The sequence below is a fragment of the Aulonocara sp. 'chitande type north' Nkhata Bay genome, linkage group LG23 (assembly GCF_057382095.1).
Source record: "Aulonocara sp. 'chitande type north' Nkhata Bay isolate Kocher_YH1m ecotype deep benthic linkage group LG23, A_spYH_male_GT1.1, whole genome shotgun sequence".
Classification (NCBI taxonomy): Eukaryota; Metazoa; Chordata; class Actinopteri; order Cichliformes; family Cichlidae; genus Aulonocara; species Aulonocara sp. 'chitande type north' Nkhata Bay.
The window spans coordinates 8,231,612-8,258,355 of NC_141365.1; the positions used below are offsets into that span (position 1 = coordinate 8,231,612).

The window sequence follows — 26,744 nt, forward strand, 5'->3', positions numbered from 1 at the left end:
CTAAGCAGAAACCAATCGGTATTAAGATCGGGGATGATTGACGGCTGTGACTCCACACTCTGGCCAATCAGACAGCTTGATTTGAAATTCCTGTACGCCTCACTTATCTGCACAAAATAAACACATTTTTTGTCCGTTCAGTCGTTTTCTTTGCCCACCGATATTAGGGAACAGGAAAACAAAAAGTTATTAGAAGAAAATGGAGCGTGGCTAATTTAGTATTATTTATTGTGTTCTATAAAGGTTACAGTATCCATTTCCCCCAAATGAGGTCGTCATTTCACCTGCAGTTAACAGTTAAGTAGTAAAAACCCTGCTCGAGGCTACAGCATCGTGACTAAAGTCTTTATACACTGATATGATAACTTAAGGAGAAACCAGACAGTATCGAATTCCCAAAAAAACAATCAGATTTGCAGGCAAAGGTAAATATTTCAAACTATTTGCTGCTTGAAACAAGCCACAACCAAAACCATGTAAAAAGTGATACTGAGCAAGAGATAGTGGCCCAAACATAAATGTGGCTCAAGCTTGCTCAGCCAACATCTATTCACTGCAGTTTATATCATGTTTGGCTTCTCTGCTTTAAAATATTTTATTATCACACCCAACAAATTAAAAATCCTGCACAGCAAATTTTCTTAGGCAGAGCTTTAAGATAAATGCTGTTGGAATGATAATCCCTAGGACACGTTTTATTGGCTATACAAGTATTTCTGTAATCTGCACTGTTCCCAAAGAGCCACTAAAACCCTGGCAGCATGTCAGCTACTCTCTGCGAGTAAATCATTTCCCATGAAGGCTATAAATTTCTCAAGTTACCCATTTATTTTATGCCTCACATGAGGTTGTGTCTAGTTGATATGAAATCTTCTCTGTGTCACATGCTTTCCCAAGCCACACCATGGAAAATTACAAACAAATCTTAAAGAGCACCTATTATAAAGGGATTGTTACATCACTCAGCAAGCAACCTAATGATCACAAATCAAAGCTAAAATTTGACACACTCATAAAATAGTACGTGCTTGAACTGATTCTGGACTTTACCCATTAAACTCTCTTTGGATGAGGACCTCATTTATCTCCTGATTTCTGCCACTCAGACCTTGACCCTATAGTGGCTATTTTTAGAGGATTTGATCCACATGAACTTCCCTTTTTTAGCGTTTAAGGTATGGTGAAGTGCCAGGGCAAATATTTGACAAGATATTTCTGCAATAGCTGCCTTGGAAAAGTACGTGATGGCTGTCACAACATTTGGCACTACCAGACAGGTTGCTTTGCCACAAATATTTGTCACAGTAAGTCAATGCTATGTTCATGTAGTACTCTGTTTTTAATGGTTTTACTATCCACCGATTTAGACATTTCTTACTTTCACATTGCAACTTGGATTTGGATCAAAGGATCAGTTGAAGTACCCTTGGTGTAGTAATATAAAAAAGCATTGCATGGACAAGGTTTTGGCTAAGTAAACTCTGGGTAAATTATTGGCAAGTTCAAATATAACCTACTTAAACAAAGCGTAGGAGGAATCTTTTCTGGCTTTGATCTGGTCATGCGACCCAAACCGGTTACCTCTGGCCAGACTGAAGGAACAAATATGTTGATTTTTTTTCTCGTTTTTTTGTATTTATTTTGAGACTAAAGGTTGACAGCTGCCTATTTTAAAGGGAAGTAAGTGAGTTTTGTACAAAGCACCAATGTATTGATCTGACAATGCTGTCCCCTTTAAGTAGAAAGACTCACAGGCCAGCTGATATTGGAAAATGTAGTTGATCATTAACAGGGAGCTTCAATTTATTTTGTTCAGTGATGCTGTTGGGCAGCACTTCACTTCCTTCTAGAAGACACTGATTATCTATCTGCCTAACCTCTATACACCCGTGCAACAGATTTAAGTCCAGGTGAGTCTTTTTTTCCAATGTTTTCTGTAATAGAAATATGATTTTGTGCTTTACCAAATTGTTAGAGAAGGTTTGGGGGAATTTGTTGAGTGTGTTTCTTACAGATTTCTTGATTTGTATGAAAGACCAGACCTAATGTTAAGCCCATTAGGTGATCTGAGCCATAAATTGATACTGAAGTTATTTGACAAATGAAATCTGTTATAAACCTGCAGCCTTCTTTGATTTGAGCATATTGTTATTAACAGTTTCATCTTTCCATCTGAAAAAAATATTTCACCTGTTAGTGCAGGCTAAGCTTTACAAACCATTTAAATTAGCAGTCCGAACGCTGAAGTCGGAGCATCAGTAGCCGTAATCCGCAAACAGAGAAGAGCTGAGCTTCTGTTCTCTTTATCTCACACATCAATAATTAAATCATTATTTAGATAAACTAGCATTACAGGTGTGTTTATCTATGTTGCTATGTCATGTTGTGTTTCAGATCAGACTGAAGTTCCACTGAGTCAGGGTCGCCTGTAGGATAATCCACGTATTTGCTGTGCACACCTGATCAGTCAACATCAATGTATATGAGCTGCCTAAAGGTGAGTGGTTCACACAAACGCATACACTCACAGTAAAGCTCATGTCATGCAGGGGCTTATTATATTTCCTTGTTTTCAGTGGGGGTTACACTTCTCTTTGTCACTATCTCTGAAGCACTTGGGTGAATCTCATGCTTTAACTTAAAGAGTTACATTAATTTGGATTTTTAAAACAGTTTCTCCTACACGGAAACTGGGAAAACATTATTTATAAGACACTTCCTGGGTTATAAAAAAGGTAATTTATTGCTTTTATTGGGGGCACAGTCTGGTGGAGGAAGTTGATGTCACTGCTTGCATGACTCAAATCAAAAGTTTTCTGTTGTGTTGTGTTCTGTGTTTCACCGTTACATCGGTATAAGCTTTTCAAAGATTATTTCACTTGAAATCCATGAACACCAGGAATAGGAATAGAAAACGCTTATCGATTCTTCTGTCATTGTCCTTTTTTTTCTTCCTACTTTTCACTTATGTCTTCTCTTCTATGTCTCCTCGTCTCTCCCGTTTTTAGGAATCCATGCAGGCATGTCAGTCTTCGAACAGACGAGACTGGCACTGCCCAGTCTGCCTGCAGACAGCCAGATTCCCAGTCCAGACGAACTGCGGCCATTTGTTCTGCGGTACGAGATCCTGCACACATTTACACAAACTGACCAAAATCTTCTCAGACTCTAATTATTTTATGCACACACCCGTTCGGTCAATCATCTGTGATTAGGGCTCACACTTCGTGTCTTAGTTTATGCGATTTATTCACTGATCAGTGTAGAAGTAGTGTGCTGTAGCTGTTTCAGGCCCATCTGTTTGGCCCATCTGTTTGGCTTTTAATAATTAACGTTTGCCACGGTCCACCCATTACACTTGTAGATAGAGGAGCAAACGACCAAACACAGTAAGGTATGTGTTCACAGACGATGCGAGATGGAGGTTTTATGCCCGCTACTAGGAAAGCAAAACCTCAACATCATTAACCCAAATTCATAATCTACACTTGGAGCATTAAGGAGAGTTGCGCTATGAGTTGACCTGAGAGGTGTATAATACATAGAATAAAAAAACAGAGCTCGTATCCGTATATTAGGCTAACCATGTAAAAATGTTCAGGTCTTTACAAATCTGCTTTTGAGAAGGGCTCTTGTAATTTTTGCTACAGGGTCATTTACCTTAGATTTGCCTGAAAAAAAGAATCCAGGAGAAAGGTTGACTTCTCAATGGGGAATACATTTCAGGTTCTGTCATTTAGGGATTGTTTTTTTTTAAATAACTTGAGTTAGATCCTTCAGTTTTCTGGTGTAAATATCTGGTAACATGGCACTATGAATATAAAGTCTCAAGAGTGGATAGCATATAATGACTGTTGTTGAAATCCCTGAAATATTATGTCCAATCTCTACCAGCAGATTTGGAGACCTAAAGACACCACATTTTTGCAGGTAGAGGACTGATATTTTGTTCACAGCTTCTCATATTCAAGGCGCATAATATTCTTTGAAGAATATCCAAAACTTGGGATGGTGATCTCTCATGTTTCCAATATGAATTTTTAAAAATATCTCATATTTATATGTGGCAGCCAAAGATTGCTTAAGTATAACAACAAAAGCCAGTTTATGCAGAGTTATGACCCAGAACCATGACTGTGCATAAACTTATTGCTTTAAAAAAAACAAAAAACTAAACAGTAGAACTGAGAACCTGAAATTCTGGATAATTCTGCAAATTCCTATTAGGAAGTGTTTCTCCTGGAATTTCTTTGGGCATATCTGAGATGGTCAATTAGATGTTCATATCTGTAGCTTTTGAGTAACATTTATGGCATGAATGCACTCATCCAACCTTGATACTATCTATTATAGATTAAATGACGAGTTAAATAAATAGTTGTGTTTGATTCTGCAGCTCTCTGTCTTATCACCTATTGGAGGCATGGGTCATGGTTAGATGCAATCAGTTGTCCTCTTTGCAGACAGAAGGTGCGTTATTCTCCTAGTTCTTTTACTGTACATCATAAATGTGTTACGAGCGTGGACGTGAAATAAAAATGCTTGCAATCTTGCAGGTCAGCGTGCTCTGCCACCTGTTCAGCGAGACCCGATCAGACCAGCAGTCAAAAGAAGTTCTCGATGAAATCACAGCCTACAACAAACGTTATTCTGGAGCTCCGCGCAGGGTCAGTACTCTGTTAAAACATCGGTAACAATATTGTACTGCTACTCCCCAACAGCAAACTCACCTATTGAAGAGCCAAGAATACTTTTATTATTATTCTAAGATATCATAAGCCGTGGTATCTATCAGGGCATCTGAAAGGGAAGAAAAGAATTCTTTCATTATTTCCTCGAAGAGTTAGAAAAGGGAATACCTCTTATGCAACCTAGCAGTTATTGTCCTGTTTAACCAACAGTGATAGACAAAGGAGGTATGAGCTCAACAGCTCACAATGACACACCTAGAAGCCACGTGACCTTCTTTGTGTGTTTTTTTTCTTTGAAAACATATCCTGTAGCGTTCATGCTTAAGAACTGGAACTACTTTTGACTATACATTTAGAATAATTTATTTCTTGCTTTTAAGAGAGACACAAATATAATAAATGCAGCATCAGGAAATCAGCAGAATACCCCTGACCCATGTCGAAGTGCTCAGTCAAAAATCTTGTGGATCATTTTTGATTGCGCCAACTTGAAATGTTTGGTATCTGGTTGTCTGATGTCCTCCTGCATACTCACCCCTCCAGGTAACGGACTACCTCTGTGACACCCCCTTGCTTCTGCAGTTACTGGTTCGTGGCCTGGGCACCATGGGAGGACTCGTGTGGCTGTTTCTGTTCAGGGTTGCCCTGTGCTGCGTGGGGACCGTGATGTCCATCTCCTCCCCTGCTCTGGATGCAGTGTCTTCATCGAGTACCCTAGAAACAGACCCCTCTCTCTGTGGACTGCTAGGTCTCCTGGACGACCTGGTGGTGGTCATCCTGCTCCTTATCTGTGTTATCAATATCAACCAGCAAATAACACCAGAGAGAGGACAACCTGGAAATGCTACAACCTCACAGGGAGTGATGGGAGATTCACTTTAGAGAGCATGAGCAGCTGGAGCGTGGCAGCACAAGCTGTTAGACATGGACTTTTATTGAATTTCTTCCCTCTGGCTGGATTAGTGGTTAGAAGAATATTGACAACTGCACAGCATGCAACAGTCAAGGTGTTAGAGGTTGTCTGAGCCTCCCTAAATGTAGATTCAGATTCCAGGTGTTTTTGTGAACTGTTTACAGAGTTCATGCTAAACTAACTAAAAATATGATGTTATGCAATTTGTAGGTTCAGATGTGGTTACAAATCCTTAACCCTTCTTGAGTCCTTAAGTGTTTGACTTGTCTTTGTTTTCCCTTTAAAAAAAAATCTGTACCAGTGTACACAAACGTGTTGTTCCAGTAAGCTACAGAACATGTGTCACGTCAGTACTGTATTATTGACATCCATGTAAATACTTGACATTGTATAAATTTAAGTTTTTATCGTTTAAATAAACAATATTTATTGATTTATATAGCTGTTCTTTATCATGTCACACAACACCACGTTTTTCCAGTATTAAATCATTTATTGTTAGCAAGTTCAGTAGTGGATGTTTCAGCAGACCAACACTAATAACAGCAGACCTGCAGTTTTGTACAATATGCAGATTAAACCTATGGAATTCATGTTTAATCCATAAGTCAATAAAGTATAACAGGCAGTAATAATGCATAAACACCAGCGTACCCCAGTAAGTAAAAAGCTGGGCAACAAAAGGTAAACAGACATGGCAGTTTTAGTTGACACCCTACTTTGACAGCACTAGAAACATGTTAATGGAGGAATATCACTCTTGATTGCTGCACCAAGAAGCTGCGTTCTTGAACATACGCAGCCAGGGTGAAGGTGTGAGAGAAGGTCTGAAGTCCCTTGGGGCCCAGGGCCACTGCCAGCTCAGGGTGCAGCGCTCCGGGTGGGGCATCATGGCCAGGTGTCTGCCATCCCTGGAGCAGAGTCCTGCGATACCCTGCGGTGAGCCGTTAGGGTTGAGAGGGTACTCTTCAGTGGGATGACCCTGGTCGTCAAGGTAACGGAGGGGGGCTAGTCCACCAGAAATAATCAGGTCCTGAGCCCGAGAGCTACGGAATTGCACAAGACCTACGGGAAAGAAAAAGGTTAGGGGAAAAATCAATACTAAACACAGGTGCTGATTACAGAGCGTACGGACTCACTGACTTGTTAGGCAACCAGATTAATCTTTGATGTTATGCAAGTTTAAAGAGGGGGGCTCATCATTTCTGTACATTCTGCTAGAAAAATGATAAATAGCTGAGTGATTTATTGACGTGTGCAAAGTTTTAATGGAAATATATAAAGCTAGAACATTTTGGCTATGACCACCTTTTAGTGCATACTTTCCTATATTCATAATTCCATACATTCTGACAAGATCCCAACACCATGGCTGAAAAGCAGGGCCGAACCACGACAGCCTCCAACGAGTTTTGCAGATGCGACAGATTTTCGGTCCAGCTCTTGTGTAATCTGATATACCTCAGCTTTTTCCCCCACTTCCATTTCCCTCCCTCAAAAACGACTTCTCGTCAGCCAACCTTCCACCGAGACTATTTCTGATGAGGGTTTAGTGAACAGCAGATAGATCAGCTGAAGAGAAACATGTCATCTCTCAGGTCTTATGCCAGGTTTCTGCTTTTCTTTCTCCCCTATTTCTTAAGGACATGAATGTCAGCTACTATCTATTTCCTGCAGATAGCTTTTAAGCCTGCCACATCGTCTTTTGTACTTATACAGTTTCTGCAAAGTTTTTAGAGACAGTGCATCATGAGAAGATATGCCAAGTTTGCCAGCTAATAGTGCCTTGATAATCACCTTGTTGATGCAAAATACTATTTTATGCCTGTTGAAAATTGAACAGTCATAACTAGGGATGGGTATCGTTTAGGTTTTATCCGATACCGGTGCCAAACCGGTACTTTTGAAACGGTGCCGGTGCTTAAACGGTGCTCAAACCGGTGCTTAAAGAATGGAAAACACAAACTTTGCCCAAAAACCTCTCATGTTCAGCTGTTTTTTTTGTAAAAAGATAACAATGTTAGCCTTTTCTGCAGCTACAGGGCATATATGGTATCACTCTTGGCTGGAAGCAGTGCTTAAACAATGGAAAAAACACAAACTTTGTCCAAAAACCTCTCATGTTTAACTGTTTTCCAACTTTTTCTTTGGTCATTTTAGCCTTTTTGGCCAGGGTGAAGGGAGTATCTGCCATCAAACAAGAAGACAGCCGCATGTAGCTATGATGATGTTTGCTAGTTCACCTTACATGCATTAATGTAATAACGTGGTTAGCCTACTCAATGTAAATTACACATGAACAACATTAAGCTACTCACGCAGAGAAGAACGGCTGCTGCTGCATCATCCTCCGTCATCATTTCTGCTACACTGGCAGGGCTAGGGGCCAGGACTCTCCTCTTCGTGTTTTTGGGGGATGTTGCTAACTCCGGGTCCGATAACAGGCAACCCACCCGCAGTAGATGTGCACGGTGTGAGGTCTCGCAGCAAGCTATCAAATACGGCGCATTTCTCGGCTTTTCAAAAAACGCTATGCGTTTCATCGGATTTGAGGTGTTACCTCCTTTGACAGTATCACAGTATCAGCTTAAAGCACTTGTTGCAGGCTGCTGAGTTTGCATATTTTGCTGTGAAGTACAGCCAGACTTTTGACCGCTTTGCCTTGGGTGTTTTTAATCTGTAGCTCTGCTCTAAAAGAACGTACGTACCTGGACCCGCCTACTATCCTCGGAAACGTAAAATGATTGGCTAGAATCTAAAGTGTATCACAGCTCAGGAAAAAAAAAGCACCGAAATAAAGCACCGAAATGTGCGCTGCTTTTCGGTCTGGTTACTACCGTTTATGTCACCGGTACCCATCCCTAGTCATAACATAGTTGCAAGCTGTTGTAAGAATAAATGCTACATATGGATCATTTTAGCCCCTTGATGTTTGGTAGGCAACATGATGATATCTGATCTGATAACATCCTGGGCTTAGGATGCCCTGTGGCCAAGCTTGTTCATGTTTGGTTGATCAACTCCTGATCTATCATCATCTCTGAATATTTGAACTCCATAGGATCCTCTAGTGCAGGGGTGGGGAACTCCAGGCCTCAAGGGCCGGTGTTCTGCAGGTTTTAAATATCACCCTGGGTCAACACACATGAATCAAATGATTAGTTTATTACCAGGCCTCTGGAGAACTTCAAGACATGTTGAGGATGTAATTTAGCCATATAAATCAGCTGTGCTGGATCAAGGACACCTGCTAAAACCTGCAGGACACTGGCCCTTGAGGCCTGGAGTTCCCCCACCCCTACTCTAGTGTCTTCTAAGACAGCGGTCCCCAACCTTTTTTGCGCCACAGACCAGTTTATGTCCAACAATATTTTCACGGACTGGCCTTTAAGGTGTCGCGGATAAATACAACAAAATAAAACCAGCACCGGTACCAACAAAAGAAGATTTATTCACAACACATGGGAAAAGACCCAGGGAAACTGAGTTAATGATAAAAACTATAAGAATCCTGAAAACCATGAATTTTACACCCGAGCCTCAACTCTTGTGGCCCGGTACCAGTCCGCGGCCTGGGGTTTGGGGACCGTTGCTTTATTGTGCATATAATAGAAGTCTTATTTACATGTGGGTCATTCATGACACACAGGAAAAGACCCAGGGAAACCAAGTTAATGATAAAAACAATAAAAAATAATGATAAAGGATTTATGGTTTATTATTTATGGTTTTTAGGATAAAAACCCTGAAAACCACAAATTTCACACCTAAGTCTCAACTCTCAGACCAGTACCGGCCAGGGGGTTGGGGACCGCTGTTCTAAGACACCATTTTCCAATAGAACAGAACTGGTTTGTTGGTACTGTTTTTACTGCTGGTGAGTTTAAGTTAAGCGTAAGTTACCACTGTGATTTAGTTTAGTAAGTTGTGACCCACTGTCATGATACTAAGCACGCTCGTTTAAACCTGACTACAAATCCTGCTTAGCAGTAGACCTCTCATGCTGATCTGACTTTACCTTCTCCATGTGCAACCCAGACTCCCAGCGCTGAGCCCTCCATGCCTCTCAGCCAGATGGATGGAGAGTCCTGGATCCCAACGCTGACAAAACGCGACTCAAACCTGCCTGACTTATTGTGACTCAGCACCACTTCAGATTCTGGTGAGAATAAAAAAGCCAAGAAAAAAAAACAAACATCAGGATTAAAAATTATTCTAAACAATTCTGTTTTAATTCACTACTAAGGTATTGTGTTGCTTTATTTCAATCACATTTTCAAGAAACATTTCTTTGCAATGTCCTCTTACCCACTCCTTCCTCGCTCTCTCCCACCCAGCCCAGCAAGGCGAGCAGCTGACAACCATTACATACGCCCAGACTCACTGTATCCTCACGTTGTCGGAAACGATCAAATTCAGCCTTGGCTTTGGAGTTGTAGGCAACAGTAGCTGCCCAACCTTTATGAAAAAGTAATATTGTTACGCAGGAAAAAAATAATATGTACCTCACAGTGGTTTACGTCTGAGTGCATGCGAGTGCATTTACCTTTAGCTGATCCCAGGACGTCTGCATAGCTGAAACCACCAACAAAAACAACTGCTTTGAAAGGGTCCAGGGTTACTGAGCCAGTACACAGGTCCTGCATGGTGACATCCCAAACCTACACACACATTTACATTGCAAAGCTCAATAATGAACACATGCAACACAGTTTCGATTTAGATGAGCAGATATCTGGTTCATAAAGCTGTTGTTAATGACCTCAAAGCCCGCCATGTACAGAGAGACAGACATCTCTCGATCTCCATTACTGCCCTCCTCTCTGACCACAGCAACACGTGCTAAAAGAGCAGAACAGTTTAAAATACAAAAAAAACATAATAAAAAAATCACAGAGTATTAATAAATGATTATATCTGACTAAACCTGATGAATTTAAAGGATTAAGAATTTAGTGGTGCTGTCCAACCACTAAATAAATATGGTTTCATTCCATTCAGCACACTGGGAAATGATGTAAAGTGAAAATACATAAGATAAAACAGACTTATAAAGAAAAACAACAATGGATGACAATGCATTACCAGTTAGCGGCTAGCTGTTGCATCAGTTCAGTGTTGCTGCTGGCAGTTTGAAACACTAGCGAACTGAATAAAACGTTTCAAAGGTTTGTTGTTCTTGGAGGACTTCCCCAGTGGGGATACACCCTCTGACAGCATGTACAACTGTTATGCTAAATTATAGTTTATAGACAATTAAATAATCAAAGAGTGTTTGACTTCATAATAAAAACAACCATTAATTCCAATTCTGGAGTACAATAAGTCACTGATACCAGGTTGGCTGATGGTGGGCATTTCAGAGGGGTTAAAGGTCAGTTTAAAGTATGGCTGTGTCCTCTTTGATAGCCCCTCCTCCTCCTGTTTAATATACAGCTCATTGGCTTGGAGACGCTCCAGCTGGAAACTCGTGTCCTCCCACATTGCTCTGAGGTCAGGCAGCAGCTCCCTCAGCACCTCCTTTCCATCTACACGGACCCTGATCTGGAAGACAAGTGCAATGAAAGACAGCGGTCATCCCTTACAAAGACACAAGACCCGAGTCCGTGCCAGGTTTAACATCTCACCATGGCTTCTGGTCCAAAGCCACATGTTCTGCCGATATGAAGGCACTGGACGCCTGCATCGCTGTATCTTTGACACACAGTTTCTAAATCTGACTGAGAAACCTCCAGAACCAAACCCAGCTCCTCGCTGAACAACAGCTCCATGACTGCACGTGGCAAAAGATTGTAAAGACACAGTTATTTTGCATTATGTATGTGTAATTAACTGGTAAGGAAAGGGAAATAACACATTCAGGCTCTAACCTCCAGCTCCTTGTGAAGTCAATTCAACATCAATCCCACGGTTTCCTGCAAACGCCATCTCTAGCAAGCAGGTAAGAAGGCCTCCGTCACTGATGTCATGACCTGCACTCAGCAGGCGATCTGAAAGGACACAAAATAGATTACATGTTGTTGTTCTTATTTTTTTAGGAGCTTTCCAAGCCACTAGGTGGCTCTCTCGTCACAGTGCAGAGCTGTGGCTGTGCAGTAAGAATTTAAAGGAATATTTAAACAAAACTGAAAGGGGGGGGGACAAAAAAAAAAAAAAAAAAAAAAAAAACACACTGAAGAAAACTTTGCTCCCAGTATAATTCGATGCCAACTTTTTCCCCTTTCTGTGGCAGGGAGATGTTTTCCCTGTGCAAACTGACCGTGTATGAGTTTCTGAGTGGTGTTGAAACAGGCTGTCAATAGTTCTGGCTGGTCCAGGTCAGGAGAGCAGTCTCCCAGCTGGCTGTAGCACTGAGCCAGGGCAGAGCCTCCTAGACGATGATGGCCTGGACTGAGAGGAACCCACAACAACACGCCTGCAGACAGAGGACAAAAAGTCAGAGGCAAGCTGTCTGTTACTGAGATCACGATGTGCGCAGCGTGAGTTAGAGAAGCATGAAAATAGAAATAAAAAAACTAAGGAAAATTAACTTATTTTTTATGCCATTAAAACACTGACAGATTTGAGTCTTGGTGTGTGCGTTATACCTTTGCCATCTGGATCCTCGAGATCAGGCGTCACAGTAGCAGTGATGTCAGGGCAAACAGCATATGCTGAAATAACAAGAGCACCTGAAAAAGAAGCAGAGCAAAAGCTAAGTTTAGACAGCTCTCACACACACACACACACACACACACACACACACACACACACACACACACACACACACACACACACAGAGTACCTGGAGCTTTGACCGTCTCTTTTCCAACTCTAGCAGCCATGCTCAGAGAGTCCTTGCCTCCATCGATGGCCACTCCCAGCTGACCCATGACTGCACACATGGCTTGGCAGGCTTCCCACAGGCATGCCCCCTCTCCAGGCAGCTTAGCAGCCCACATCCAGTTACCACTGCACTTCACATCCTGACAAGATTTTAAAAATAATAATAATAATAATAAAATTCCAATAATTACATCATGCTGGGATTAAAAATACACCTTTTTACATTTTTGCATATCTGCGATATATTAATTAAGCTTGTTTGTTTCTGCATATTTACTCACCTTTAGTTCTGTTACCCTTGCAAACACCAGATTGGTCAGAGCCTCACCCACAGCCATGCGAGCCCCTGCTGCAGGACACACCAGCCCTTTAATTGGCTGCTCCCCAATGGCTGTTGCTGCTCCTCCTAGGCTGAAAGGTGATAGAGCAACAACAGCCACATTGGCCAATGGGGTGTGAAGAGGGCCGACACACTGTTGCTGGGCAACCAAGCCAGTCACAGACCGGTCCACCTGATGGAGGGAGAGAGAGACAACAGAGAGAATCAGTGTCTGCACAAGTTATTTCTAAAAACAAGAGACTGTAAGACGGGTATATACACACACCTTGTTGGTCAGGTAGCGTTTGGACGCCACAGCAGGCAAACGTAAAACTCTGTGCAGAGCATCTTTGACAGTCAGCCCAGCAGGAAGACTCAGTGTTTGATGATTCAGGGCCAGTGACTCCATCTTAAACTCCTTCTGCGGCATTTTTCCCAGAACCCACTCCAGCTGCAAGTCCACAGGACAACGCCCGCTGTCTGCCTCATCGCCACTTCCTCCCTCGTCACGGACCAGAACAATCTGAGTGAGAAATCAGTAATTCACTGAGCGTGGATTTACTCAGTGAGACACTTGTGGCATTATGACCTAGCCAACAAGGTGAAATGACCGGTATGATAGATGTGCATTTATCGACTCGAGCCAGTCTAAAACGTGCCTTGCCGTCTCCTGTGATGTTTCCCACAAAGTCAACAGGACACTTCTCCCTTTGACACACCCTCTCCAGGAAGGACCGATCTGATGGCTGCAGCAGGAGGGCATTGCTCTCCTGATACTCAGCCCCCCAAAGCTCCAGCACACTCAGTGTGGGGTCACCTTTCTACAACACAAAGCATAAAAAAAATCCAGACATTTATCTATTTAAAAGAAAATACAAGAAATGTGTTTAAAAACACAAACAGAAAGCTGTGTTCATGTGGTGATTACCTTGAATCTACTGCAGTATATCACAGCTCCTGCTGGCTCACTGAGCTCCTTGAGCACATTACCTAAAAAAAGAAATGAGAGTATAGGTTCAATACCTTGGTTTTTCTCTCTTTCTTTATATAACCTCTTAAAGAAGCCACATTTTCCTCACCATTTCCTCCTGCCCCCTGATCATGTATACTGCAGATTGGATTTCCGCCACTTCTTTCCAGGCATGCCCTGATAGCACGGTTCATCTTTTGCTCCATCTCAGCATCTCCCCTCTGGACAGCACCCAGATCCCTGTCGCTGGAGTTGTCCCCCTGAACCTACAAGTTTACATGTACTTAAATACTGAAAAACATTCACGTCACGCGAGGTCATTGATTAATTGTAGTGTCCATACTTGAACAGAAGAGGCTGCTCCTCCTCCTACACCGATCCTGTACACCGGCCCTCCGATCTTCACCACCTCCATTCCTGATGGACAGCAGAGCAGCAGAGAGTCTCTGATCAATGTGTGTAAATATAGCCTCTGAATTGATTAATGTCATTTCACACAGTGTGTTAAAGCATCACCAGGCTCTGGCGCTTCTTTCTTCACGTGTAGATCTTCGATAGAACCGAGACCACCACTGAACATGATCGGTTTAATCCACTCCCGTCGCTCCCCATTAGCCAGCCGCATGCCGAAGGAACGAGCAAAGCCTAAAGGAAGGTTATGTGTTAAAGAAGTGCCAAAATAATTCGATAGTCATTCATAAATTTGTACAGTTATGTTAGAAAACAGGTTACAGATTTAAAGATGCAATGTTTTTGGGAAGCAGTCTGAGGAAAAGAGACAAAATGAATTTTCTGCAACAACAGAGATAGTATTGGATTTGCGTTCTTGTTTAAACTTATGTGTTTAGTGTGTACGGTCGTCCTACCTGAGAGGACAGGTTCTCCAAACTTGTTGCCGTAGTCCGACGCTCCATCGCTGGCCTCAATGGCCACCTGCAGAGGAGGGGCAAAGGTGGAGGGATACTCCCATCCCTCTCCTTTACACTCCCATGGGAGATCATATCCTACAGATGGAAAGACATGTTGACTCAAGGTCAGTTTCTGTGCAGCACAGTCCAACCATGTTTTATGATACCTTATTAACAAAAATGCATCTATTTTACGTTTGGCATGTTGTGCCTCAGGGTTTCATTATTAGACCATTATCCATTTTCTGTACAGATGCCAAGTGTGTGGCAAATCATTCAAGACTTTCAGATTCTTTTTAACTGTTATCCAGATGACATCTAGGTTTATCTAAATGCATGTGGTCAAATTCTTCAATTTTACCTTTAAAAGAGAAAATTATTATACTTTAATGAAACCACCTTTTTACTTTCCTCAACTGGCAACTCACTGATCAACATCAACTTCTAACCAAAACCATTTTAGCAGCCTCACATGGTGCCAAAATGACTCATCGATAAAAACTATATTTAGGTATTTAAAACTTCTGTGAAGTGAAGACTTGTGATATATTATAATAACTCTAATATGTGGATTTTAATTTGTTGTCCTGTAGGTTTTAAAGCAGCGGTCCTCCATCCCCGGGCCGGTCCATGAGTCGTTTGGTACCGGGGTGCGAGAGTTGATGCTCGGGTGTGAAATTTATGATTTTCAGGGTTTTTATCGTCAACTCTGTTTCCTTGGGTCTTTTCCCGTGTTGTAGTTGTGCGTCTTATTTTGAAAGAAATATTTACATGTTACCATAGCAACCAGAGAGCATTAAGGGGGAGAGAGGAGGACGTTACTCTCAATGTTGTTGCTGCATTTCAGGAGGACGCTGCTACTAAAGTTAGACAGTGAATTCGTGTTTAGTATTTACAAAACACCACAGTTTTTGTCTTAGTTGTATCATTTTATTTTTATTTTATTTATCTGTGACACCTTAAAGGCCGGTCCGTGAAAATATTGTCTGACATTAAACCGGTCCATGGCGCAACAAAGGTTGGGGACAGCTGTTTTAAAGCTTGCCCTTAAATAGTAGATAAGATAAACTTTATTAGTCCCACACGTGGGAAATTTGTTAGATGCATTAGATGCATAGAGTCTTGGACCTGGTATGTGCAGGTTCCCGAAGCAGTATCCTGCAGTGCCAGCAATGACGTGGCCTCCTCGTCCGGCACTCTGGACATCTCTGATACGACCACCAGTCCCTGTTGTTGCTCCGCTGAACGGTGATACACCTAAAATGTCCATCCAGCTCACGATTAATCTCAGGTAAAAACAGAAACTTGCATTTTAAATAAGTACAAAACTTTTTGCGCCCTAACCAGTCGGGAAGTTGTGAGTCTCTGCTGTGAAGATGACATGTCTTAGTGAGCGCCGAGTCTCATACGGGCTCGCTTGGGATGGGTCTTTTGGGTAAATGAACTCAAGCTCCATGCCTTTGATGCCACTGAACACACACAGAAAATTTACAGTGAGCCAAAATAGACAGACACGCTCACGAGTGTGCTCGCCCCTGCTGTCGCCACTACTACCTGCTGTTGTCGCAGAACTTGATGACGTTGTTCTGGTTGCTGTGCCGCTGCGTGTCCATTATGAGGCTGAAAAGAGTCTCCTTCTGCTCCTTCCCGTCGATCACCATCCGCCCCCGGAAGAACCAGTGACGACTGTGCTCACTGGGAAGGACAAAGAAAGCCTTGCAGCGTATAAATACCAAAAACACACAACACACAGAGCAGTCCCGCCAATCTGTTCACTGCGGACGACCCCACCTATTGGACTGGGCCAGGTCAAAACATTCCACACTGGTGGGGTTCCTTTCAATCCTCTGGAACATCGATGTGTAGTAGTCCAGATCCCAGGAGTCAAAGGCCAAGCCTGCACCAACCACAAAAGTGCATACATAAAGTTTCTCAATACTGAAAAAACAACCACATGGCATCACCAGATCATTTAAAGAGCACTGAGTAGTTTCCATCCATTTACTATCGATTCAAAACGTGCTCTTCTAAAAAGGTGCACAGCGCTTCGGTCAGCATTTCTTCCCCTGAATTGTTCTCTATATATATATAAACTTGGAAAAATATCATCTAACCCTCAGGCGAAACAAAAATCAATCGACACACTACCATGCATTCAAACATGCTTCAAAACACAAGAAAGCCGACAACTCTGAGATGGCTTTGGCTCGTTTATACATAAATTTGATCACTTCCACTGCACTTAAACTTAAGCAGTACTTAGCATGAACACTTTACAATTAGTATTCCAAGGATCCACACTGCATAACAAACTTGTGTCCCATCTATTAAACACCAAAACACTGAGTGTAAAATTGATTTCACAAGGATTCAAAGCAGCTGTAGTCAGAACAAATTCCACATATACCTCTTTTTAATTATCTCCTCAATTCACCAGCCGAGCATGGCGGCGCCTACAAAGTACGTGCACTGAAATGATTCTCATTTCTTTGAGCTGCTTGTGAATGTTAATGAAGCTGAGCGAATAAGCAGAGCATGAACATAAGAACGCACGCCACGTTCTGTCGCTGTGGCTGGTGTCAGCCTGAAACCTGTTCACATTATTAGGAGGAAATAATCACTCAGCGTGCAGACACATGAAATGTTTTACAGTTCTGGGTCATTACACAGAAAATCGCCGTTACGCACAGATGACAGAACTGACTTGTTCGTATGGCTGCAAAAAGTATTTTTACTGTGGGCTGTAACTGCAATCTTAATCATTTTGGCAAGTCAGAAATCATCACATATTTATTGAGCTTGTTTTTGCAGGAGATTTCCTTGAACTTTAAATATTATTTAAAGGAAAAATTAGGGAGTTTGAAGAGGACACAGGGTCGTCTGGTCAAACAATTGCAACTGGCTGTTTCTGTCAGCCTACAGCTTTCACCGCAGTGTGACTGCAGCTCCAGGTCGGCGAATAGAAGATCATGTTACAACGGGCTCATAAACCCGAAGGAGAGACACCGAGTGCGAGATACTGGAGCGCTTTAGCTTCAAAGCTAAAACGGGAATTTTAAAATTGACTCTAAAGCTAACAGAGAGTGAATAAAGATGCAAGACATCTCTTCTTGGAAACAGTTAAAAGATGTGCAGCTGCATTTTGGACAGACTGCAATGGATTTTAAAGATGGTTCGTTAAGAGCGGTAAATAGCAATAATTTAAGTAAGAAAATATTAAAACCAAGAACGACTTAGAAACGACACACCTTAACTTAGCAATGATCCTTAAATAAAATCAGCGTCACTAGGGAAACAAAAATGATTTTAAAGTGTGATTAACCGCTGCATCCAACTTTTTCTAGGAAAATAACTTAACTGCTTTTATTATCTTATACAGTAATGTCTCAAGCCACTTCTAATTTATTTGCATGTTAATGTTAATATAGTATTTAAGACAAAAATAGAGTCGGTACGGTTATAAAACCGATGACAAGATGATCTCACAGTGTTCAGTGATGCTGAGGTCAGGGCTCCGGGAAGGCCCGTCCATGACTGACAGTGTTTTCTGCTTTTACTCCATTTCAGATACCATTCACCTTTTTTTTTTTTAGGTCTGCCAATAAGTCATTTGTTCTCCAGTTTACTCAATTTTTTTAAGGACAAACTACACACCATGCTGAGATACGCCAAATTTTTAGTTAATAGCTCATTAAGAATCACCTCATGGGTACAAAAATACCATTTTATGCCTGTAAAACTGGGATTTTATGACATACTGCCTGTAACTAAGCACTTAAAGATAAAAAATAAAATAATATGTTGTAAGTTTTTTGCCATGTGTGGACTAAGCACTGGTTCAGTCTCTTGTTTTCTGTGTGTTACAAACCTTAACAAACAAACTAACTAACAAAGAAAATGGTCAGGTACAAGGACTAAAAACCTTTAGTCAACCAGAAACAAACAAAACAAAAATCTTGGCTTCAAATATCACTCAGATCAGTTTATTCAGTCCTTCAATCGACTGAGCCTTTATCTCTTTAGGGTTTTACATTAGACACACACGTGCACGTGCAAGATAATCAGCAGCATCACTGCCGTCCTGTGACTTCAACCAGCTAAGTAATAATGTCATGCATCATGTGACGTTATTAGCAGTGTACTCACAGACCACTGTAAGACTGAGAAGCAGCATAAAGGAAGAGCAGACAAAGAGAAGAGAGAGGCAGGTCACAGTTCATTAAATGCAATAAAAGACTGATTGAGGAAAGTAAAAGCAGAGATTAAAAGAGGATGAAGCTCAATAATGCTCCATTAATTAAGAGAGCCCCAGTAAGGAAACTCTATTAAAGTGTAAAAAAATATAAAATGAATAAATTCTCACCCAGCTCATCGTTAGCGCTCTCCAAGGCTGAGCGACCCTTCCCCAGGATGTCCACGTCGAACACCGCCTGAGGTTCTGTTTCCACAGTGAAGGAGGTGATGGGGTGTTGATAGATGCACTCCGTCATGCTGTCATACAGACACTCAATCAGCTTCTTTACATCTCCACTGATTTCACTCACACTCTGCTCGGTCTTGGGCTGAAGCAGAGACAGTTCACATTAGACCCAGAAAGTAAAGTCGCGAAAGAAAAAGAAAAGTATATATATATGCGTAGATTTTTCTGTGTGTGTGTGTTCGCACCTTGATGAGAAACCTGCGCGACAGCTCAACTCGGGGGACATTAGTGAGACCGGCACTCTGGCAGATGGACACAGCGTTAGTGGACCAGGCAGTGGAGAAGTTCAACCTGAAAATATAACATAAAAGACTTTTTTATAATGTAGACTTTCTCTCATATGAACGATTTAAAAGAATTATTTTAATTAAAACTGTACCATATGTTTCCCTATTTACTTTTAAGTCAGGCTCGCCTACAGTCTGCTCAGCACTTTTAAAGATTTCCATATTACTTACCCTTAGTCACAGTGAACACCTGCCTAACATTGTTCAGTACAGACGGTATTTATTTTAATGTATGCTACAGGAAGTCACAAACGTCTTGGCCAGAACCCTCACGGCCTGGCTTGTTTGTAGTTTACCAGTTTGACTTCTTTGTTTCCTGTATTTCATAACCTTAAGTTCTCATTTCACTAACTGGAATCTTATTCATACAGAATGACAATGTCTAAGGCAGGAGGGAAAAAAAAGAAAGAAAAAAAGTTGGGGTATATGTGGTCAAAGAATAGAGTACAAATAGAAATGCACAATGTATCGCCAACTGCCAAGGACTAGCAATCCCAGCTGCAATCCAAAAACAGTGGAGGTGGATGTCGGATCCTCGCTGGTAAAGCAGCTGATTGCTACCTAGCCAGGACCTCATCAAGTCAGGATTCACAGGGAAAGGCCAGGGCTAGCTGCTTGGCAGTGACTGAACTTTCGAAATAAGAGCAGGGATTGCCTGGTAAAGCAACTGCAGATGGCATCTGTGTGTTTTGTGCTAAGCAAAAAGACTGAGATGCAAATGAATTATCTCTAAAAACCAGGCAGCAGTACCTGGGCCCGATCTCCACCAGTTTCTCCCCACTGCCCTCTGTGAGGTTTGGTTTCTCAGACAGCGGCTCTGCGTGCAGAGGATGACGAAACAACCAGAGTAGAACCCCCTTCTGCTCATCGCTGAGACTCTCGCAGCCTGCAGGAGAAAAATCACAGCAGGACAAAACATTATAAACAGATGTAAATGTGACATTTTAAGTGGTAGACTAGTAAGAAACCTTTAAGGTGAATTCAGTGACTTTAATCCTCATTCTACCCACATCCATAATAATTAGCATCTTCAAGGCCTGTTACACACTCACCTGTCAGTTCCACATTGTAGCACAGCTCGGTCGTGACTAACAGATGTGGGTAGAGCTTTGCTGCCCTTTGTAAGGCCCGACTTTTCAGAGCTTCATTACTGTAGAACCTCACGACAGCCATGACTGATGAAGAGATACACAAATCCAGTTTAAAGGCAGAGGGTAGTGCATTAGTCAAATCAATTGTAGAGGGTCAAAGAAGGTGAATTTTAGGCATCATTTGTCAATAGAATTGATTTAGCCTATTACTAACTGCATTTTCTGAAGTAACGAGTCATTAAATCAGAGTCCAAAGTATGAAATTGATGACCAATATTAAGTGTGCCGACCCTAGTCTCCAGATCGATTCAGGTCAAGACAAACCAATAATGAGATAGCAGGCCACTCGTAATAGTGCAAAAAGCCTACAACCCATTCCAACACCTCCGCAAGACCTCAGAGAGGCTGTGAAAGCCATCTATCAGTATAGCAGAGTAATCTATGTTTAGATATGGCAGTTTTCAAAAGCTTTAAGAGCTTTAAATATTTTGATTACAAACCATTACGCTATAGCAGGATTGGGCTACACGTCATTCTGAACCCAAACAGGAAAAAGAACTGGAGTCCTGCAACATGCTATGGGCCACACAGCGCCCGGATTTCATCATCATGGAGTCAGCGATTTAATGAAGGGATAAAAGAAAGAGGAGGGAGGCTGAATCTGCACATTTTGTACCAAGGACCTCGAAGGCACACAGAACAGAGAGGATGTTACAAGATAAATTCTCACTCCAACTTAGGCTTTTTCTTAAAGGTCTTTTTTTTGGATTTTCAGCAAGATTACACAAACTACAGAGGTGAATTTCATGAAATTTGCTACAAAGGTGGAACAGGAGCTAAGAGGAAGAACGCTGGTACAGATCACTTTATTTTGATTTGAAATTCTAAGAATTTACATTAGCAGAAAACGCACTGAAATCTAATTTTCATTTACTGTACATTAAGTTCAAAACAAATAACAACTATTAATACTGCACGATCTCAATTTATTTGTAGTTTTTAAAAGTTTTCAGTCCACTGTACGTTTGATTCAAAAGGAGAAAAAGGTTGCAAATCGTCACAGAAAGCCAACGATATCAGCATGTTGAACATACAACCCAGGGACCACAACAAAGTTTGAAAGTTGTATTCAAGTCATTAACTATTCCAATTTTTAATTACAAAAAAAAGTTAATCCGTTTTTGGTAAAACATCTGGAAAATGTCTAGATCCAGACTCAAGTTGTTTGAATTATAAACATGTATAACACTTTTGCAAGGTTAGAAAACCAACATGTGAAGGTTTTCTTTGATCTGTACTCTACATGTATTGACATATGTGCAGAGAATAAGTTCTTTCCTCCACATAAGAAATTCCGGGCTCCCCTAAAGAAAAATGAGCAGTACCCTAGCACTCATTAAAAATATTCTAATTAAAAAATAATTCATGTCATCAGACTTTCAAGAGATAAGAGATGTTTGTCATTAACACTTATGATTTCATGGTTTCAAAAGTATTTATTCATTTCCTTATATATATTTGCTGTGGCTCAGGTGAACATTCTATTAAACTTCCTTAATTTTACACTTAATAAAACCTACATTACAATAATAAATGCAGAACTATGTCCAATATAAAATCACACACACAATCCTGATCCTGACAAATGGCCCACTGATTGCAGGTCACACACTGCACGGTCAGGAGTTTTCTGTTAGTGTTTAACACGCTACAAACTGCAACCCCCTTCAACATAAACACACACACACACACACACACACACACACACACACACACACCTCTGTGTCAACTGACTGAAACACAACAACGACACATTATAAGGGATACAACTTCTTAATAAGTGACTCGTGTCTAAAAAGAGCTGGGGGAGTTTTCCATGTTTCCTGTGTGGAAGCTAAGCGGCTAAAAGGCAGCAGGGTTAGCAGAAAGCACATTAGCTAACTTACGTGCAGCAGCAGTTACGCTGTCTGGGATCAAACCTGGTCTCTGCTGGAGTCCCGGAGTGACTTCTGCTCCTGCAGGACAGACTGAAAGCGGCTGGGTTAGCTGCGGTCTGCACACTGACTGACTGAATGGATGGAAGGATGGCTGGACCTCTGCACCCACGTGTGAGCCACTCAAACTGCAAGACGCATGCGCAAGTGGGTGTCGTAGCAAAGAGTGATTTACTGTATTTGCTCAGTGATGATCCCCAGTATTTAAACTGTGGTAAATTACTTTTTGGCTTATAATCTGTCAATTTTATCCCATATTTCAGCCATATTTCTTATGAATGATATCAACTACTTTTGAGCAACAGTGAACTTTCCTGTCACAAGTTAGAAGCTGGAATCTGTTTGTTTTTGTTTTGTTTTGGCAAAGTGATTTCTATTTATCCTTAATTTATTCTGTGAAAGTCTCATTGCCATTAAAAATGCCTTTTTCAATCGAGTTCTGGCCAAACAGGACCAGAAATTGCACAACAGTCCTATAAAGATATTTTAAGTAGGCAAAAAGGACAAAAGGAGGATAATGCTTTCAAAACAGGTTATTTCTTTATTTTATATAAATCCTCTTTGTAAATCCTGTTGATGGCAGTCTGTTTATCATTATCAGCAAACATACTAGAAGTTTCAGCGATGTCAGTGAATTTTGGGAGGCTTTGAACTTTTAATGTGAAAACTGCCAACAGGGAAGCAACTTGTAAATTATTTTGTACTTTTCCTTTTAAAATTTCTAAAACACATGAAAAGAATCTTTTTATTTAAAATGATCCAGAACAAGCTGAAATTAATAGAACGGGGGGGGGGGGGGGGGGGGGGGGGGCATGTCATTTAGATCTTCATGCTGGAAAACTTTGGGGGTTTACTTCGACTATTAATCTTAGTATTTCTAACATCCTGTCCCAGTGATCCTGAAGAATTGTATACAGCTCAAGGGAGCCAATTACTGTTTTCCTTATTTCTTCTCATATAAACTCACCCTGCACATCTTTCCTGCCTCGGGTCTTTGTGGCAAAAATTCAACAAGGTGCTGAAAAAGTTCCTCAGAGATCTCAGTCCACAGTAAGCTAGTAAACATCACACAGCTGCTGCAGATCTGGTGACTGTGGAGGCCATCTGAGTACAGAGGACTCACTCTCATGTTCATTTAAATTTTGTGACACCACAAACTAGCCTGCTGGAAGCAGCCATCAGAAGATAGGTACAATACTCAGGTCAGCTGTGGCCTTAAAATAATGCTCATTTGGTACTAAGGGGCCCAAAGTGTGCCAAGAAAGTATTGCCCACATCATTACAACACAATCACAAGCCTGATACAAGGCAGGGTAGATCCATGTTTTCATGTTCTTTATGCCAAATTCTGACGCTACCATTCAAATATATGTGCAAATAAACCCTGTAAGCAAAAAGCTGCTGTGGGTGCAGGTAATATAGTCATCTCAGGGACACAATTCATGTTGTGAGTAAAGAAATAGCCCCCAACTGCTGTTTAAACTTGATGTACCAGGTACAGCCAATCAGAAAAGAGTTGGCTCTAACTAAAGGTGACATTAAAGAGAGAGGATAGGATACACTGGGTTTGCACCCAGGAGCAGAATAAGGTAAATAACTACTATTTTGAACTGTGAGTAATACAGTGCTGCTCTGGTGCAGTCCAAAAACAGAAATATGGAGTTGTAAATTCGCATAATAGGCTCACTCTCTCAAGCTATAAAAAACAAAGCAATTGAAGACATTTTCTTAGTTGTGTAAAACGTTTTGAAAATTGGAAAATATATGCAGGAGGTTGCAGACATTTTAATGCAAGTGTTGAAGGAAAAGAACAAAAATACTCCCACACACACACACATAAAAAGTCAAGAGTTGCAGTCTTAGATATATTTAATAAATTAAAGCCAAGGTACAAAAAAAACCAAGTACATTTCATACCTCCCTCCCCTCCACCTACAAGTCGTTCTTTAAACTGTGACAAACATTGTTCATTTCCTCGCCTCAGAGTAAGAGCGAAACACCGACAGAGGATCGGCGTTCGACGTCACAGTTCATATCAGACTCTGAAGCAGAACAGCTCACTCCAAAGCAGATTCATGCCTCGGATCTCACTCCACAAATCGCATCTCTACCCTACCTCGCCCCCACCCACCCCCTCCCCACAAAAACACATACATGCTACATGTCTGCAGGCACCGCGGATAAGACAGAAGGATTAGACTGAGATAAAGTTTTATCAGAGACCACAAAGTACATTTCAAATGCTGAGTGTTATTAGGTGTCAGCTGGTCCTGCTGATTCACTAGACAGTGTATTTTACAGCCCTCGCATCACTTCACCAATAATGTCTCAGGCATATTAGATGAGCACAGAATGTCGGTTTCAAAAAAACTTTCTCAGTGGTCTTGCAATTTGTTACTGAACTCTCTAATCCTTCTCGGTCCTCTCCAAGGCAGTGACCCAGGTGGGTAAAAGGATTCTGGGTAGCTTGTTTGCAAGCAGTTCGTTAAGAGCAGTAGTTGGTGTCAATAACAGATAAAACGGATGAATCTCAGCAATGATTTTCCACATGAAAAGGAGGTTTAATAGATGGGTGTGGTTGCTGGTGAGCAGCATAGGTGAAATATTTGGCCGTGCATGGTCAGTTTTAATGAAGAGAGTAAGCTGAATAAGAGTGGTATGAAGATACGAATGGATGACTGGGCTCTTTCTTTAAAAAACCGGCAGAAATGATGCATGTGAACTGTAGGTCTGATATAAGTGCACTAAACAAGTGGAAAAAGATATAATCTGTGCAGACACACGCGCACACATTCATGCACAACCTCTCATACATACAGGTATGAACACACGCATACACTCAAATACACATAAGTGTTCAGCAATAACTGTTAATATGCACAAGTTGATTAATATTTTTGCACAATTACAGTGACTAAGCAGTCCACCGTCAGGATTATTATTCCCTCCCAGCAGTCCCTTCTTCATTTACATCTTGGGCCGCGTTCTCTTCCAGCAACTACAATTTATTTTCCTTTCATTTTGTTACTGTAGGCAGCCCTGCTTCACCTAAGGGACCACTGCATTACCCACTATCTACAAACCTGAGGAGACTGCAATATGACTGGGTGGAATCATATGTACATGAGGTACAGCCCTGTACACAATGGGCAGGGCAAGACTGACCAAGTTAATGTGGTCTTCAGCTTTCTGTCTCCATATAAATCCCATAAAAGGCATTTATTTAAAAACAAAACACAAAAATGAAAGATCCATGATAATTTGGCAAATGCAGAGATCACAAGGGGCATGAGTAGGACTAAATATTATATCGACGTCAGTCTTCCTGCAGAATCCCCCGCCTCTCCCCCTAAGATTGGTCCTTTTCTCCTTTCTTTATAGCAGCAGCAGGACTGAAAACCACTGTCTTAATATATGTGCATACATATACATTTATATAATTAATTTGATTCATTTTGAAAATAATGTTAAGTAGCTACGTACGATACCACTACCATTTCATATGGATGCTAATCACCAGGAAACAATCTAGGAACCACAGGAAGATCTAGAAAGGCAGAACAAGACAGAGAGAAAAGGAGATGTGTGGCAGCACTTCTCCTCAAAGCTTGACTTAACAAAAGACCTTTAAGTAAGAGAAGAGAGGCAAGTGGGCGAGAGAAACAATCAAGGTTATAACAAAAAAAGAAAAAAGAAATCATGGCCTCTCTAGAGCCATGGATTTAATGTTTGTCCATTAATCCAATGGCGCGTCTGCACTGGAATGGTTTCATGTCTTGTTCTGCAGCGGGTTCGGTTACATTACAATCATTTCATGATATCTTCGCTGAAGGGGTTCAAGAGAACTGTGTAGTTGTGGCATCCAGCTGTTTTGCACTGAAGACAGGTCATGGTTAGGTAAAAGTTCAAGGGTAGAGTTTCAGTACTCAGCGGCGTACTCTGTACCATGGAGACCTCTGCACAGTAGCGTAAACTCCTTCACTATATCCTTCACCCTCCTCTTGTTCACTCGCTCTCTGTTTAACAATAGAGAAGAAAAGAAGGCAAAAAAGAAACAATTATAAAGTATATGTAAATTGCTCCTTGGGCTGCTTCCTTCTTTGTGTGAAAACATGTGTTTAAAGCATAATCAGTAAAGTCTCATATTTTACAAACATTTGTCTCCAAACTTAGAGCAGAACTCTGGTTTGTTTTCCCCCTTGGTGCCGTTCCTTTGTGTAGCTGTGACACAGTAATCGCGCTCGGGTGCAGACAAAACCAACCGCA

At 41.3% G+C, this 26,744-nt stretch overlaps 4 protein-coding genes across 5 annotated transcripts in view; 2 read left to right on the plus strand and 2 right to left on the minus strand.

Moving 5' to 3' along the window:
- The window catches only part of LOC147301134 (cytochrome P450 2J6-like), a 147,699-nt gene that overhangs the window by 30,559 nt on the left and 90,396 nt on the right, over nucleotides 1–26,744 (plus strand). The window lies entirely within an intron of this gene.
- Nucleotides 1,690–6,041, plus strand: LOC147301137 (E3 ubiquitin-protein ligase RNF170-like). Its single transcript, XM_086282621.1, has 6 exons — nucleotides 1,690–1,910; nucleotides 2,395–2,497; nucleotides 3,009–3,117; nucleotides 4,397–4,470; nucleotides 4,557–4,667; nucleotides 5,235–6,041. The coding sequence occupies exons 2-6, from the start codon at nucleotides 2,477–2,479 to the stop codon at nucleotides 5,571–5,573; spliced, it is 654 nt and encodes a 217-aa protein (XP_086138747.1). The 5' UTR covers nucleotides 1,690–1,910; nucleotides 2,395–2,476; the 3' UTR covers nucleotides 5,574–6,041.
- pfas (phosphoribosylformylglycinamidine synthase) lies at nucleotides 6,057–22,619 on the minus strand. Of its 2 annotated transcripts, XM_086282622.1 has the most exons (28): nucleotides 22,431–22,619; nucleotides 20,446–20,568; nucleotides 20,144–20,279; nucleotides 19,292–19,397; nucleotides 18,990–19,188; nucleotides 16,418–16,523; nucleotides 16,181–16,321; nucleotides 15,971–16,095; nucleotides 15,755–15,883; nucleotides 14,585–14,722; nucleotides 14,235–14,363; nucleotides 14,062–14,135; nucleotides 13,828–13,984; nucleotides 13,677–13,738; nucleotides 13,408–13,569; nucleotides 13,035–13,271; nucleotides 12,711–12,941; nucleotides 12,389–12,569; nucleotides 12,192–12,275; nucleotides 11,864–12,019; nucleotides 11,475–11,594; nucleotides 11,232–11,377; nucleotides 10,941–11,148; nucleotides 10,367–10,446; nucleotides 10,151–10,265; nucleotides 9,913–10,062; nucleotides 9,623–9,763; nucleotides 6,057–6,669 (listed from the first exon to the last, which is right to left on the minus strand). In XM_086282622.1, exons 2-28 carry the CDS (start codon nucleotides 20,564–20,566, stop codon nucleotides 6,359–6,361), a joined length of 3,945 nt encoding a protein of 1,314 aa, XP_086138748.1. In that variant the 5' UTR covers nucleotides 20,567–20,568; nucleotides 22,431–22,619; the 3' UTR covers nucleotides 6,057–6,358. The 2 variants fall into 2 exon arrangements, with proteins under 2 accessions (XP_086138748.1, XP_086138749.1); XM_086282623.1 differs by lacking the exons at nucleotides 19,292–19,397; nucleotides 20,144–20,279; nucleotides 20,446–20,568; nucleotides 22,431–22,619 and adding an exon at nucleotides 18,773–18,786 and having other exon boundaries at nucleotides 6,058–6,669; nucleotides 18,990–19,089.
- Nucleotides 25,679–26,744, minus strand: part of ipo13b (importin 13b) — a 28,207-nt gene continuing 27,141 nt past the window's right edge. The window contains exon 23 of the mRNA XM_086281972.1: nucleotides 25,679–26,494. Within this exon, the coding sequence (XP_086138098.1) occupies nucleotides 26,398–26,494 (97 nt within the window). The 3' untranslated portion in view covers nucleotides 25,679–26,397. The remainder of the gene's footprint in view (nucleotides 26,495–26,744) is intronic.